This window comes from Lentinus tigrinus (assembly GCF_003813185.1).
Source record: "Lentinus tigrinus ALCF2SS1-7 unplaced genomic scaffold L226scaffold_8, whole genome shotgun sequence".
Classification (NCBI taxonomy): domain Eukaryota; kingdom Fungi; phylum Basidiomycota; class Agaricomycetes; order Polyporales; family Polyporaceae; genus Lentinus; species Lentinus tigrinus.
In genome coordinates, this window is record NW_027137917.1 from 1,265,736 (window position 1) to 1,280,635 (window position 14,900).

Here is a 14,900-nt window from a genome sequence, read left to right on the forward strand (position 1 = left end):
TCATCTGTCAACGTCCATCCTCACTTCCCGGTCCTCCTGCTTGATGCGCTTCGCCGGCAGCCCTCCTCCCGAGCCCGCCAGCCCAGCCAACGCAGTCGCAGCCGCCACCGCGGCATCGCTCTCGTCGCTCTCGCTCCGCCTCTTCTCTCCCCTACCGCCGCCGCCGCCGGAGTCGCCCTCGGGCGGAAGGCCGAGCAACGCGCTCTTCGGAGTCGTAAACCGCGAACCGGAGTCTGACTGGCTCGACGACAACGATAGCTTGTCCAAGCTCGCGGCGGCACCTCCAGCGGGCGACGGGGCGTCGTATGGGGGGATCATGCTCAGCGGGCCCGGGAATGCATGGGAGAGCCCAGAGAGGGAACCTGTACTGGATGAACGCGGGAGGGAGTAGAACGGGGTGGAATATCCGGAGTGAGGTGCGGTTCCGGGTGTGGAGGGGGTGAGGGGTGCGAAAGGCGAGAGAGGGGAGGAAGGTGAGTGTCCATGCGATCTGTGGTCGTGCGCACGGGGAAGCGGGAAGGGCGGTAGGTGGTTGTCGCCGCGGAAATTGAGCATAGGATCGTTCTCGGGATCGATGTCTGCCGCGCCGTTCTGTCCACGCTGCAAGCCTACGACACGCAGGCGCTCAACCCAACTGTGAAGGAGAGCATGATCAGCGATACATGCGTGCCTAGTAGAAGGGGGTAAACACTCACATGTCCGCACGGTCCAAGCTGTCCTTGAACACGCCCGTAACACTACGCAGCATGTCCAAGCTCTCCGTCGCGAGCGTCAGGATCTTCTGCGCCGCTTGTGTCGCGCCATCGACCGTCGGCGGGGTGCCGCCGGTCGCGTTGCTGCTCCCTTGCCTCCCATGCGCGTGCGACCTGGTCGCGCCGCGGACGGGGGACGTTGCGCGCGAGGCGGGGCGCGATCGAGGAGAAGGGCCAGCCTCGCCCGGTCCATAGCTATAAGGCGCCACACCGCGATGCCTACCCCTCACAGAACTCGACGAGGTCGCAGTACTCTCTCCGCGCGCATCGTGTCCGTGACCCTGGGCTGTTGCAGGATGGGGTCCTTCTATGCCGTTGCTCGACGCAGCTGCCCATCTCCGCGGTAGGTGAAGAATGAAGGCACGCACTCGTGAACGCGCGGGTTCTGGCAGTGCGCCGCCTGCATATCGGCTGACGACATCGACAACTTGCCTTACTGTGTCGACAACATCTCGTTTCGCCGCTTGCAGCGTGCGCAGGTGTTGTGCGGAGATAGGAGCCCCGTTGGGAGAGGTGCCGTTAGGCTGGAGCGAGACGATGAAGTTTCGAAGAACAAGGATTTGCGCATCGATCTGCGCTGTAGCATACTGTCAACCAAGGCGAGTGTCAGTCTTCATCTTCACTTCATATGGATGGCATTGTGCATACCTGTAGCCATTGCAAGCAATATTTCAATCGCCTCATGCTTTCCTCGCTGATAGCAGCGCTGATACCCCCGGCTTCGAGGAAGACGGCCTGCCATCGACTCCGCTGCGCGACCTGGCTCTCTTGCGCATCGGCTTGCTGTGTAAGGGTGGAGGCTGGTGGAAGGGTTGGTCGTTCCGGCTGTGAACTGGTAGTCGAATGTGGTGTGGGTGTGCGGCTCTCGATGGGGCCACTCGCGTAAGATGTGGTTGGGGATGTCGCTACTTCACGTCAGCAAGTCATTCAGGCAGATGTGGGCACAAAAAAACTCACGTCCTCTTGACCGTGCGTCATCATCTTCTGTTGTCCGACTTGTACTTGATGAACTGTCACGGCGGGTCATGGATATATCCCTGTCCTCCCATGGTCTCCTGGGATCGGGTGTGTCGACCGACTCGCTGCGCGAACGATCCCTACTGGATGTGCGACGCGCATAGCTGCCCAACTGCAGAAGCAATGAGCATCAATAACAACATTCGCAAAGGGCAAGGGCAACGTGGTGAAGAGATAAATGACGCGCTTGCCCCTAAACTTCCACCGACAAGACCGTTTAGGCAGGCGTATAATTGACGTGCGCTCGGGCGACTCCCAAGAAGATTTAAAAACGACACATTAAACGCAGCCACCGCGCCGCCCCAGACGTCATGCACTCCGGATCGGGACAAAAATTCGAAGATAGCGTTTGAAAAGGGTGGGAGCGTCTGCAGCCTCGCGCACCGCTCGAGGCGTCGCAGCAGCCAGATGACCTCGAGCGTAGGAATCGCAGCTACGCGATAGGCAAAGAAGGCGAGAAGGGCAGAAGGGCAGAAGATGTGGGGATGAGGGGATGGGGCGGAGACAGGGAGACGCATAGGGACCAAGGCCAAGGGGAAGGACGAAGAACAGGAACACGCACCCTGTCGAGCTGCCTGCACGCAAACTCGTCGAGCTGGTTGACGGGGAGGCGGTCGATGACCGGCCGCGAGATGCTCTTCATGGAAGACTCCATCATCTCCGCGCCGTACTGCACGCCATAGGGGAAATGCGACGTGAGATCGTGCGCCCGGTCAGTCAAGTCGTTCGCAGACGAGGAGCAAGGGGTGGCGGAGACGCACCTTCACGACTCGCGAGCTGGCCTTGCTATGCTCGTACGCGCGGAGCGCACCGCTCACGAGCGGGAGGTTGGACACGCGCGAGAGGGACTTCCACTCGTCGCCCTCCCTCTCCCTCGCCATCGCCTCCCGATCACCGTCCACGGACGAGAGCTGTTGCCTGCGCTCCTCGTCTTCTTCGCGCAGGTCTTCTTCTTCCATCAGCGAGGGGGACGACAGGGACGGGGAGGATGTGGCCGATGTAATCGAGAGCGCGGGGGTCGTCTGGAAAGCTGCACAGTGCGATTCGCGAAACATACGAAAGAGCGTGAGCGCGGGATAGATGGGAAAGCGAAAGCACCAAGCCAAGCACGGAGGCAGTAGTAAGTAAGTAAGCGTATGTCGAGATCAGCTCAAAGCTTTGGGGTTGCGCTCCATGTTTCATATGAAATAACTCACATGTGGACGGCGAAGAGGTGCTGTTGTTGTGTGTGCTGTTGCGCATGTCGCCGAGGGCGCGGACAGCGATGCGGACGGACTCATCCTCGTCGGCAAGGGCCATCAGGTCGGCTATGGGGGGCGCAACAGGCGGCGGGGGCGGGTGCGGGGGGACGACGGGCTGAGAGGAGGATGTGGATAGCGGACGATGGATGATGGCAGCGCGAGAATGAGCTCAGTGCGTTGGGGGAACTCAGAAGCACATGAAATCCGCCACGCGACGCTTTCACGTGCGTCCCCGCAATTCAATCTTATCGAGGCGCCTGCCCGCCGTCCCACCACGCACCGAGGCTAGAGCTCGAGACTCGATGAGCCCCGCGTCGCCTGACACAGTGACAAGTTACAATAAAGACGCTCTACACTACCGGCACCGACGGTCATATACATACACGCATAATAGAATTCCGGACGCAGGGGGTGCCTATACAATATCCAACAGTCCGCCTAGCTCAAACACAACACAGACACGACAACAGGAGGGAGCAGGGACGCAACAGACCGAACGGAGGGGTGGGGGGTTATGCACATTTTGCATCCGTGTCCGCATATCACATAAGTATACCAACCACACACCACACCACACCATACCACACCACACCATCGCTCACTCGCGCGCCGCCGGGGGTGCAGGCTGCGGCGGAGCGACGTGCCACACTGGCGCACCTTCCCGGTTGCCCTTCTCCTGCCTCACCAACGGTACCGCCGGCGCCGCCGAGCCTTCACCCTGCTGGGGCTGTCCGGACGACTGCGCCTGCGCCTGCGACGGCTGCTGCTCTTGCGATGGCTGCTGTGGCTGCGCAGGTGGTTGGCCCTCCTGAGGCGCACTCGCAGCACGCATCTCGTCGATGCCCCGCTTGACCCCCGCCATCAGCCGGTTCGTATGCTCCAGCATCATCTCCCACCGTTTGCGCTCCTCGTCGAGATGCCGGTAGTGCGTCTCCAAATCGGGAAGCGTAGGCACAGGAGGAGCGCCCTCCATGAGCTGGGGCGGGGGAGCCATCGGCGGACCGCTGTGGTAGAACGAAGGCGGCACATGCGACGGGAACGGCTGGGGGTGACCGCCGGGTACGTGCAGTGGTGGGGGAAGGCCGTACGGCGCGCCAGGAGGGGGGTTCATCGCATGACCTGCGATGGGAGAATGTGTCCTGCTCGGCACACCGGGGCCCATGGGAACATTCCCCTGTGCGGAGCCGGAGCGGACGTAGCTCGGGGGAGGCGGCGGCACACCGACACCACCGTACTGCGTGTTCATCAAGCTGCTGACGACGTCGGGGCCGAGCGCCGCGATGAGCCCAGGGAGGGTTTGCGAGTTGGGGAAGGGATTGCCGCGCGGGGCACCAGGGCCATACCGTTCCAACTCTTGCGACTCTATGCCCTGCATCATCTGCTCTCCCCACTGGCCCGCCTGACTGCTGCTCCCCTCTCCAACCCCAACGGCAGAATTGCGCGCAGCAGTCCTACGCGCCTTCCGCGGCTTGCCCTCCTCGTCTTCCTCCTCCTCCATCCCTTCCGCATCCTTGTCGCGCGCCTTCGACGTACGCGGACGACGCTGACGCTTCTTCGGCTGCTCCTCCTCGCTCTCCGTCTGTCCACCAGCAGAACCAGAAGGCAATGCGCGACCAACACTCGCCAGAACCTCCGCCGCAGCCTGGTCTGTCATTCGGTCTTGAGGAGTGGGCGAGCTTGGCGCGCCGGGCGCTGCAGGGACGCGCTTCCGACGCTTGATCACCGTCTTCTTCATCGAGTTCGGGCGGTGCGTGCCGTGAAGCTTGAAATAGAGACCTGCGAGCGCAACGAGGTGAAACAGAGGGGGAAATTTTGGCGTCAGCGAGGGAGTTCACAACAAGTTGGACGCCACGAATGTCAAGGCCGGGAACTGCCCGACCCCCTCAGCTCTTCATCATCTAACCCGGTAAGGTACGACGTCCGCACTTCTCGTATCCGCTGGCTCGGCCCTCTCGCGGCCGCTAGCGGCGTCGCTGGCACTCACGCCAGAGGAATACCCGACCTCCTCGACCAATGGGAGATCACGAGCGCACACCTTATCTGATAAGATATCACCTCGTGATATGAGGTGAAATCATATCTACATCCGGGCGCCAAGGGGGAATGGAGGACAAAGGGCATCCCATGCACCTTCCCGGTCTTGCGGGGTGGGGGGGAGGACGAAACAGGGGGGACGAAGAGCGATGGACGTACCACATGCATTGCAGATGTTGTTCCCCACGTCATCTCTCCTCCAGAGCGGTGTGGTGCTCGTCCCGCAATTCGCACAGCTGAGCGCGCCGACCTGGCTTCGCATTCTCGACCTGCCATTGGCCGGAGTTTGTGAGCTGATGACGGGAGACAACTCGGCACCGGATGTCTCCGCGCCCTGTTCGGGGCCAGAGGGGGTGACGTCCATCTTCTGCGCTGGTGCTTGGCCGCTGCCTGAGTCGATAACTCCTGCTTGGATAGCGTTGTTATAAGTAGGACATCCATCGCAAGCTGACGTGCCTCCAGTGCCGTCGCAACGGCCGTCCCCAGGACAAGTACCAGCCGCGTGCTTCTGGGCATGGGTCTGTGGTACCTGGCTTGGTTGGCCCTTAGCTTGATGGAGTGCTGGAGATGCAGCGGGAGTAGGCATTGTGGGTGGAGATGCTGTTCTTCGACGAGCCTGTTCCTGGCTTTGAGCTTGAGCTTGTGCAGGTGACAGGAAAGGGCTGGGTGGCACGGTCGGCTTCGCGTTGGGATGAGTAGCAGACTGCAGGGTCGCTGTGCGACCGAGGGAGGCTGGACGAGGAACGTGCTTTGTCCTGTAGTAGAGGCCTGTGCACGGTGACAGTGATAAGTCAACGAGGCGATGGGAGGACGCAATATGCAAATATCAGGGAAACCGTCTGGGCATGAGCATAGCTGCAGGCACTTCATGATACGAGTTGTCTGAGCAGATACAGCACAAGCAGCATAGCACACTCGTGATACCACAAGTCTGGTAGCATACCGCGCTCTGTGATAGTGCACAATGCGGCGTTGCATGAGGGAGGAACGAAATCCGCGCGCACAACACGACACATGCGCTGAACGCAAAGATGCAGCGAGGAATCGATATGATTGCCTCCGAGCCTACGAATGAACGCGCCGGACACGTGGCGCAGGAGGCATATCATCGCGGACCCAGCCCGTAATGGGTGGGTGAAGTGTAGAAAGCGGACACCCACGACGGAGATATCTCAACCGAGTCCGAGGGTGAAAAGACGACTCACCACAAGCGTTACAGATAGACTTGCCGTCGTCACCGCGTCTCCACTGAGGGGTGTTGACGGTCCCGCAGTTGGTACATGCCAACTCGGAAGTAGCGGGCGGATTGTTCTGGTCTGCAGCGCTATCAACGTTGTCTCCAGATCTCTCTTTGAGTGCCGGATCCAGAGGGAAGGGTGAATCGCCATTCCGCACATGCATGGGAGGAAGGGGGGCTGAAGGGGCGACAGGGGAGGCTTCGTCCTCGTTCCTGGAGTGATCGGATGCCGGCGGGGTGTGTATGTGGCCGTTGAACTGTAGCCTCGACATGGTAGACAGCGCGTTATTGTGCATGTTCATGACGGGCGACTCGAGTACGACCGGAGCCATTATAGAAGGCGATATTAAGTGGGAGTATGGTTGCCGAGACGGTATTAGTAAGGCGGAGCTGAGTATGCGAAGCGGAAGCTGGGGGTAGCTATGAGGTCGCCGTGGCTGACAGCGCCGACGGGGGCAACGACGACGGTGGTGAGTGAGGTGGACGCGTCCGAGTCGACAAGCGGGGAGAGTGATGAAGGTAAAGAGGCAAAAAGTCAGGAGGAATGTCTCTTGATAAAAACCCTGATAACGCACATCCATCCAGCTCCAGCCAATCCCAGGCCGCCCATTTCGGCCCATGGGCACAGGCGTCTATCACCAGATTGTGTCTTCGCCGCTATCATATCTTATCACCCTTGGGGCGCTGCTCTGTCTTGTCTTCGTCTTGTCATATCTGCTGAGCTAGGGCCCCTTCTCTTGCTCTGAAGCCTCGTAAGCAATCTGAAATACTCTCTGCTCAAGCTAGCCTACACTGTCGTCCATGGCGGAACGACCAGAGGCCAGCGCGGGGTTCACGACGACCCTCCCGGTAAGAGAGATCTTATCTCTTCCACGTTTCGGTGCTGTGACCCGTCGCTTCTCTCGCTTCCGCATATGGGCTAGAGGGCCGGTGACCTTGTCCAGGGCCACACCTCCGACGCCACGTTCGTCCGCGTTGTCTCCCCTCATTTACCCTGCGTTCGCGTTCATTTCTGGTCCGACATGCCTCAGGCCAGTGTCCGGTCGACGTCTGACAACATTGGCAGCAAGATCGACCGCAGCGTAGCAGGACAGTCACACGAGTACGTTACTGTACGTTGTTGTCGTCACAGGAGAAATTCTCAATTTCCCCGCATCATGACGAAAGCCGCGCGATCGTCGACGACGTCCAATCGCGAAATGGCCAGGCTCAGAGTCCATCCACCTAAGCGGCCTGGGCGCTAGCCTAATAACAGCTAATGCAAATCGGGCTCATTCGGTGACCGGTCTCTTTCCGCGCGTCCATCTTATCCCTAAGATAACCACGCAAGATAACTCGCAGGCTTATCTAGCCTTTCCTCCGACTCCCATCCCTGCGAAACACATCCGGACAGTGCCGGGGCAGCGAGATGGGAGCTGTGATGGTTATCCGCGCGCCCAGGGGCAACGTTGAAACTGCCCAAGCCATCAATCCCCAGACCCGTGACCATGCAGATGTCCCGCGGGGGCGGTCACTTGTCCGTCGAGATCTAATCAGAGAATGGGCAATGCGATTGGGACATGTGTAAACGGAGGCAGCCTGCAGGATTTGGTCAGCGTACCTTGCCGTACCTAGTCATGTACCCACAAGTAATCGGGAAGATCAATTCTTACACGAACGAAGGCGCAGTAAGGTACTTATGAGGAGATAGCGAACCCACGCCACGGTCGGGCAAGCATATGTATGTGCGCATGTGTAAATGCGTCCCATCATGGTTGTCGCCTAAACACACAAGTGCATGAAAGTGAAAGCGTCAGACATTGAACTGACGGCGTGCTCACCGCCGGGAAGGTCCTGCTGTTCCACTTCGCTCAAGATGTAGTGCGTTGAACTTATCACTGGAGTACTGACAACGCATAGCAACATCTACAGACAAGACAGCTGATGCAAGAACAGCTTGCAGTGTGCTCACAGGACGATCATTTGGGGATGGCGCATTGGAGAAGGGCAAGGTCGGCCGTCTTAATCGCACGATAACCTGTCTGCGAGGTGTGCGAGTATGTTTTGACTTTAATGATCTATTAAGATCTCTGTGCACAGCGCGGATCGCTTATGTCCGTAACTGCACCCTGGGCCATGAAGACATCACTTCTTCGTCCTGTCAATAAAGTACTATCAGACCAACAGACAAGCATACCTTGCTCCTGAATTACTCGATACGTGCACTACACATGACATGCGGGTAGCTGCCTGTATGATATTGGACCGGCACGCCGATCTTTTCGTGGAGGACCTACTGGAGCCAGGAAAGGCGTGCAGAACCTGAACGTCCTCACGAATGCAAGGTACAGTGACTCACGCACGCAGGCACTGTGGACGATATTTGAGTGGACTTCTGTGCCGTATGAACGTCCCGGTCTTGAGCACGACGCACAACGGTGCACCGGAACTTGGAAGTAAAGAGAGCTTGTGAGGTGAAAGATAGATCGAGCAATGTCCGACGCTTCTCCCTGTGATAGAGGTGGCGAAAAAGCGAAGATCTTCCCAAGTAACCACACGGTATCCCGAGCTCCTGGGTGTTCGAACACGTTGGCGTTGAATCTCCGCGTCCAGCAACTACTTGGTTCATCGTACGCAACTTCCAAGTAATGTTCGCGGGAGGACGAAGGGAAGCTTTTGCCTATTGCCTATTAGCGTTCAAAGTGGCTGCAACGTGGTTGAATGACGGACATAGAAGGCGGAGGGCGGGGGAACGTTCGTTATCGCGGCGACCCCGATGGTATCTTCGGGCGTCTGGGGTGCGGAGAATGCGCACGTGTACGGCGGCGGCTCAGAGAAAGGACGCTGCATGACGGTGATGACTTGCTCGACGCTCTCTCTTCCAAGTCTCCTCGTCGCCTTCGAACCTAACTTATTGCTCTTTGCTCTTCGACCACCACCATCTCCTCAACACTCGTCCGTCTCACCGCGCTCAACTTCTGACTCTCCGCGAGCCTCCGTCTCTGTACTCTAGGCTTATCGTTGCGTCCGCCCGCTGCGCGCAACGTCCTACGAACAGCAAGACCTTCAAGGGAGTCGCTAGGACTCCTGGTCTCTGTTCGAAGCAACCCCCCGCTGTATGACCGCTCTCCATGCCTACTTTCACCAACGCAATCAGCAGGCCTTCCAGCGCCTGCTGGACCCCGCCCGGAGTCACTCTGGCGGCGGTCCCAGCACCAGCGGAGGCAAGTCCTGGTCGCGCCCCAGTCCGCTGAGTTCGGCCCCTTCGGTTGACGTGAACGCGCGCGATTACTGGGGCAGGACCGTCCTGCACCTCGCCGCCTCGTCTCAAGATGCTTCTGCTCCGGAGTTCGTCCGCATGCTTCTTGCGCATCCCACTATCAACGTCAATATCGCCGACACCGAGAGTCACTGGACGCCTCTGCACCGCGCGCTCTACAATGGAAACCTTGCGACGGCCCTGCTGCTCCTCCAGAAGTCCGACATCGACACCCTCGCTCGGGACGTCGAAGGGTATACCCCCTTCGACTTGTACAATTCGACGATTGAGGGCACGATCCCGGACCACCATGGCCACCGCGGCGAGGAGCTGTACACCTGGGGATCCAACAGAAATGCTGCGCTCGGTGTCGGAGACGGGAATGACAGGACGCACCCCGAGCTTGTCTCCCCGCGTGTTCCCGACGTTTCGGAGAAGGAGAACCTTGACACGAGATTCACGCCCGTACGCGTTCGCCAGGTCGCCATGTCCAGACTGCATACGGTGATTATCACCGACGAACCTCGAGGGAACCTCCGTGTATGCGGGTTTGGCAGCGGCGGGAGACTTGGACCGGGCCAGCACACTCAGTACACCCCTATCCCGCTTCCTGGCTTCAATCAGACTGCAGATGCTGTAGCTGTCGGCCAAGACCATACGCTCGTCTTGACGAAGGGCGGCGAGGTCTATAGTTGGGGCCTCAACCGGTTCTCGCAGCTTGGCTATGTCGTAGAGACGACTACGGCCGGTCGCGTCGAGGAGCCGATCCAGTCAACCCCGAGGAAGATCTCTGGTGCCATCAAAAATCGCTTCGTCGTTGGTGTCGCTGCTTGCAAGACTGCGTCGGCTTGTTGGACCGCCGACGAGGTGTTTACTTGGGGTACGAACAACGGGCAGCTTGGTGAGTCAGAAGTCTCCAATGGATTCACAAAATTACAGCAATCAGACTAACCTCGTGCCCAGGGTACGATCGTTCGGCTCAGCCCGTGCAGATCGCACCTCGTGTGGTTACGAAGATTACTCACCCCGTACTCTCCGTCTCGATCACGGTGCGCATGCCATTGCTCTTCCGAGAGGGTATCTGATGTCCTGCAGGACTCAGCCTTGGCGTGCCTTCTTGATACTCAAGAGGTAATCTGTCTCTGGAATGACGGGCATTTCAAAGTTGTGTGAGTCGTTTGCACTTTGCAGTGGGATCCTCAGCGTGTACTGATGACCTGGACTAGCTTCCCACCGTATGCGTTCCCCTCCGAGACGATTCCCTACCGGCCCCCGCAAGCCGTAAGCAAGAGTGGTCTGAGTATCGAAATCGACAAAATCACGAGCTGCGAGGATACCTTCGCCGCACTGTCGTCCAAAGGTGAACTATTCATGTTTTCCTTACCGTCACCACCCGAGAGCGGCACGGGTGCTAGCAAGTCGCGCTTCAATGTACAACCCCAACGTGTATGGGCCTTGCGCAAGCAGTTCAGCGCGGTGAGGGTGAGTATATGTTATATATTTCTAAACAGACCTTATCTCATGCCTGCGTCGCCTTCAGGATGTCGCGCTTGGTGTAGATGGCTCCATCATCATCTGCACCGAGTCTGGCCACGTTTTCGTGCGCTCACGCAACCTCAAGTCCGGGCAAGGCCCTTCGGCGAAGACCTTCAAATTTCAGCGCATACCGTACATCCAGCGCGTCACCCAGGTGTGCGCGAACGCCACCGGTGCCTTTGCAGCGTTGCGCTCGGACTGGAAGCCGGAGGAAATCCGAGTTGCTGGCAAGCTGCTCGCTCAGGATCTCGCAACGGTTCAGCCATACTTGCGTATGAGGCTCCACCATCCGGGCGAAGAAGCCGCTGGGTCGCTGAGTCCAGTTCGGGAGGCTCCGACTACCCCTCTGGAGCTAGAGCCAGCATCAGATGATGAGGAAGAGGACACTGCCGTACAGAGCGACATCCGACAGCTTAGAGCTCTTTGTTCCATCATCCTTCGGTTGAAGGAGGCGAAGAAGGGCGGCAACAGCAAGAGCGTACTTGACCCGGAGGACATGCCCTGTGATGCCGACCTGCTTGTCCACGTACAGTCTACCGGCATAGAGCTCCCCGCTCATCGGGTCATCCTTGCCGCACGTTCAACCGTTCTATGCCAGGTCCTCTCAGATGGGAAGGTCGTGCGCGACCCACGGTCAAGCGTCGCTGTGCAAGGCCATCTCAGCAAGGCCGCCTCACAGCAGCTTGCAAAGATCACGTTCACAGGGTGTCACCCACTTTCGGTTCTCATCGTCATAGTCTACCTCTATTCGGACGAGCCATTGGCCATCTGGGACCATCGGATTGCCCATGCGATTCAGCCGCAGCTCGAGCCGCTGAAGGTCAAGCTCTCGCAGGTCAAGAGCGAGTTGCAAGCCCTTGCCGAGCTGCTCGAGTTGCCCGCACTGGCTGACGTGATGGAGGCCCCTGTCAAGCGCACGCCCAAGGCTACCCTCGCCACAGACATGCAACGCCTCTTCGCTGGGAGCCAGGCAGAGGGTGTGGGTGCTCGTGCCCGACGGCCGCTCGCGCCTGATGTCATCCTGCAGCTCGCCGAGCGAGAGGTTTACTGTCACTCTGTCCTGCTGCGCGCGCGCTCGCCGTTCTTCGCCGCGTTCTTCGACGATCGGGATTGGACGACGAAGCGCTGGACGCCGGAGGGCACCGTCGTGGTCAACCTGAAGCATATGAAGTGGCGGGCGATGGAGCCGGTGCTCAAGTACCTCTGCTGTGGCGGCGACAAGGAGATATTTGACGTTGTCGAGGACGTTCGTACAGTCGAGGAGCTCATCGACTTTATGTTCGACGTCATGGCCGTTGCGGTAAGCTGCTTCGCTTGAGTTGAGGTTCAACTTGCGCATCATACTCATTGACCTGGCAGAACGAGCTGCATCTCGACCGCCTTGTGCTCATCTGCTCGTGGGTCATCATGAAGCGCGTGTGGATCAACAACGTCTGCTCTGTCCTCGTGGACGCGACGCATTATCACGCTCAGGCCCTCGTTCGGCTTCTGCAAGAGTACCTGGCGATCAACATGGAAGTGTTCCTCGAGAGCCGCATGCTCGAGGACCTCCCGGCCGACCTCATCAAGCAGCTCTCCGCGTTCGTCCGCGCCCAGCAGAATGTCAAGTACCCCGTGTCCCGCTCGACACGGCTGGTCGACAAGGCGATGGAGACGTGGGGAGACTGGCTCGCGCTGCAGGACATCCCTCAAGTCGTTGTGCCCTCGTTCCGTCCCGGGGCGTTCAGGGACTCGCCGAAGCTGTCCCCCCCTAGCTCGAGCAGGCGCGCCAACAGGCAGTCTGCGCCGAACAGCCCTATGCTGCGTCCGACGTTCAGCGCCCGGCCCGCTGCCGCCGCCATCCCCGACGACGAAGTCTTCATGATGGACGAGCCTGAGACAACTGCCCCTGCCACTGGGCCGCCCGTCGCTGCGCCTGGGTCCCCTTCGCGGGTGCCCAGCGGGAGCGAGTCGCCGGCCAGGCCGTCCGGAGGGTGGAGAACTATCACTTCGGCGCCCAAGGTAGACATGAAGTCCATCATGGCGGAGGCGTCCACGTCCAAGGCCTCGCCAGCCAGGCCGGTACCATATGCCAGCCGCGCGCCAGAGACTCCGCGAGGAACGCCCCCTCGTCCGTCGCTGGATGCGCCGTCGAAAGGTGGGCCTATCCCTAGGATGCCTTCGGGATCTACGTCGTCGTGGAGAGCCCAGCAGCCACTCGCTGGCACTCCTGCTGCGGTTTCGTCAGTGGCACCTTCGCCCCAGAAGGACAAGAAGGACGGCAGGCCGCAGCCGGCGGCCGCGGGAACGTCTACTTCAACGTCTGGACCTCCGTCTGCTGCTGCTGCAGGACCTTCTGCTGCGCCGCGGTCCCAGCCGACGACGCCTCGCAAAGCCGTGGCTCCTAGTCTTGGGCCTGTGTTCGCGCCGACCAAGCAGCAGACTCCCGCACCAGCCAGTTCATCCATCCGGCGTGTCTCGTAAGTTCCACTACGTCTTTCGGACGCATACAGTCACTAATCTGACTTCATCCATATTTATCAGGAGCGGCAACGTCTGGACGCCCCTCCCGGTCCAGCCCGTCGTCCAGTCCTCCGCCGCCCCAGGCTCAGTCATGTCCTTCGCCGCCATCCAGCTCTCCCAGGCGCAGCAGGACGTCGCGCCCGCCAAAGACAAGCGCTCTCTCGTCGAGATCCAGGAGGAGGAGCGCGCGCGCCAGGCCGAGGAGGACTTCCTCCGCTGGTGGGCCGCCGAGGAGGAGCGGCTCAAGGCGGAGGAGCTGGCTACTGCGGCGCTGCTCGCGGGTCCCCCAGCGAAGAAGTCGAAGAAGCCGAGGGGCCCGCCGAAGGGTAGGACTGCTGGTCTGCCTCAGCCTGCGCAGGGTGGACCTGGCGGAGATGAGGTGAAGGGCGGTGGGAAGGACGGTTCGAGGCAGCCTCGGGACCAGGCACACGGGCAACCTGCGCAGGGACAGGGCGCGAAACCGCGCAGACGGCGTCCCAAGGACGATGCGCGCAAGTCGGACGCACAGCCGATCCCCGCGGCCAAGACATGAACCATGCCATATATTCCAGTTAAGTATTGTTGTACATTGTTCGAGCCTGGATATGTATCACGACTGTAGAACGTATAAGTGGTGCCACGGGACTTGTCGTGTAGGTACATAGCTAGAGCGTAGTAGATAGTATCTTTATACCGCATGCCAGTCCTAGCACGTAATTGAAACAGTCACAAACCTCCTATATATAAAGCATGGCCAAGAACAGTTCAGATCACCGATGGCGAGGTCCTACCCACGCCTGTATTCCCTGAGGAATGCGTTGGTGTAGCTTTGGGAGCGCCCTGGCAACTCGGTAGGGGAATTCGAGGGCGTCGGAGGACGTGTAATCAACAGACTCGGTAACAGATATCTTCAGAGACAGTATGTCCTTGAAGACATCCGTTTCAAAGATGGTATCTAGGACTTCAATAGCTTCAATCCCTGTCGTGATGGTGTTGATGGCGTCAGCACGCCATGCGTTTGTCGACTCCCTCATCAGATCCACCTTCAAATCAATGTACAAGCTCCGGAGACGACATTGAGGATGAAGCTCCTGTAGAATGCGAGCTCTCTTGGCCCAATGGAAACCCAACCTCTGTACGATGTCGATTCTAAGGATGAGGTTTCGAAGATTGGGGTAGTGAGACAGTGAGATATGTCTGCCTGTTTGAGGATGAGTCGCCGATTGTGAGCAAACAAAGTTCAACATTTCTACGCTTCCGATAGAACTACATCAGCAAGGGCGCGGAAAAGTTGCAATGCCCGGCAGCGCCCGTTGGGCATTGCAACCCATAACGGGTAAGTCGAGCGCTGGCAGATCCTCGAC

At 59.3% G+C, this 14,900-nt stretch overlaps 3 protein-coding genes across 3 annotated transcripts; 1 reads left to right on the forward strand and 2 right to left on the reverse strand.

The window, feature by feature from the left end:
* Positions 1–3,068, reverse strand: L226DRAFT_460041 (Opi1-domain-containing protein; the record flags this gene model as incomplete). The annotated part of the gene is made up of 7 exons (XM_067675566.1): positions 1–634; positions 696–1,339; positions 1,401–1,660; positions 1,710–1,881; positions 2,332–2,439; positions 2,504–2,799; positions 2,966–3,068. The coding sequence occupies 7 exons, from the start codon at positions 3,066–3,068 to the stop codon at positions 1–3; spliced, it is 2,217 nt and encodes a 738-aa protein (XP_067537263.1).
* A 191-nt stretch (positions 3,069–3,259) lies between these two features.
* L226DRAFT_533744 (uncharacterized protein) lies at positions 3,260–6,806 on the reverse strand. Its single transcript, XM_067680533.1, has 3 exons — positions 6,250–6,806; positions 5,204–5,812; positions 3,260–4,786 (listed from the first exon to the last, which is right to left on the reverse strand). Exons 1-3 carry the CDS (start codon positions 6,611–6,613, stop codon positions 3,609–3,611), a joined length of 2,151 nt encoding a protein of 716 aa, XP_067537264.1. The 5' UTR covers positions 6,614–6,806; the 3' UTR covers positions 3,260–3,608.
* Positions 6,807–9,247: 2,441 nt separating this feature from the next.
* L226DRAFT_506238 (uncharacterized protein) lies at positions 9,248–14,295 on the forward strand. Its single transcript, XM_067678073.1, has 7 exons — positions 9,248–10,420; positions 10,483–10,568; positions 10,615–10,688; positions 10,746–11,001; positions 11,060–12,355; positions 12,415–13,514; positions 13,579–14,295. The coding sequence occupies exons 1-7, from the start codon at positions 9,379–9,381 to the stop codon at positions 14,087–14,089; spliced, it is 4,365 nt and encodes a 1,454-aa protein (XP_067537265.1). The 5' UTR covers positions 9,248–9,378; the 3' UTR covers positions 14,090–14,295.
* Positions 14,296–14,900: the final 605 nt, after the last annotated feature.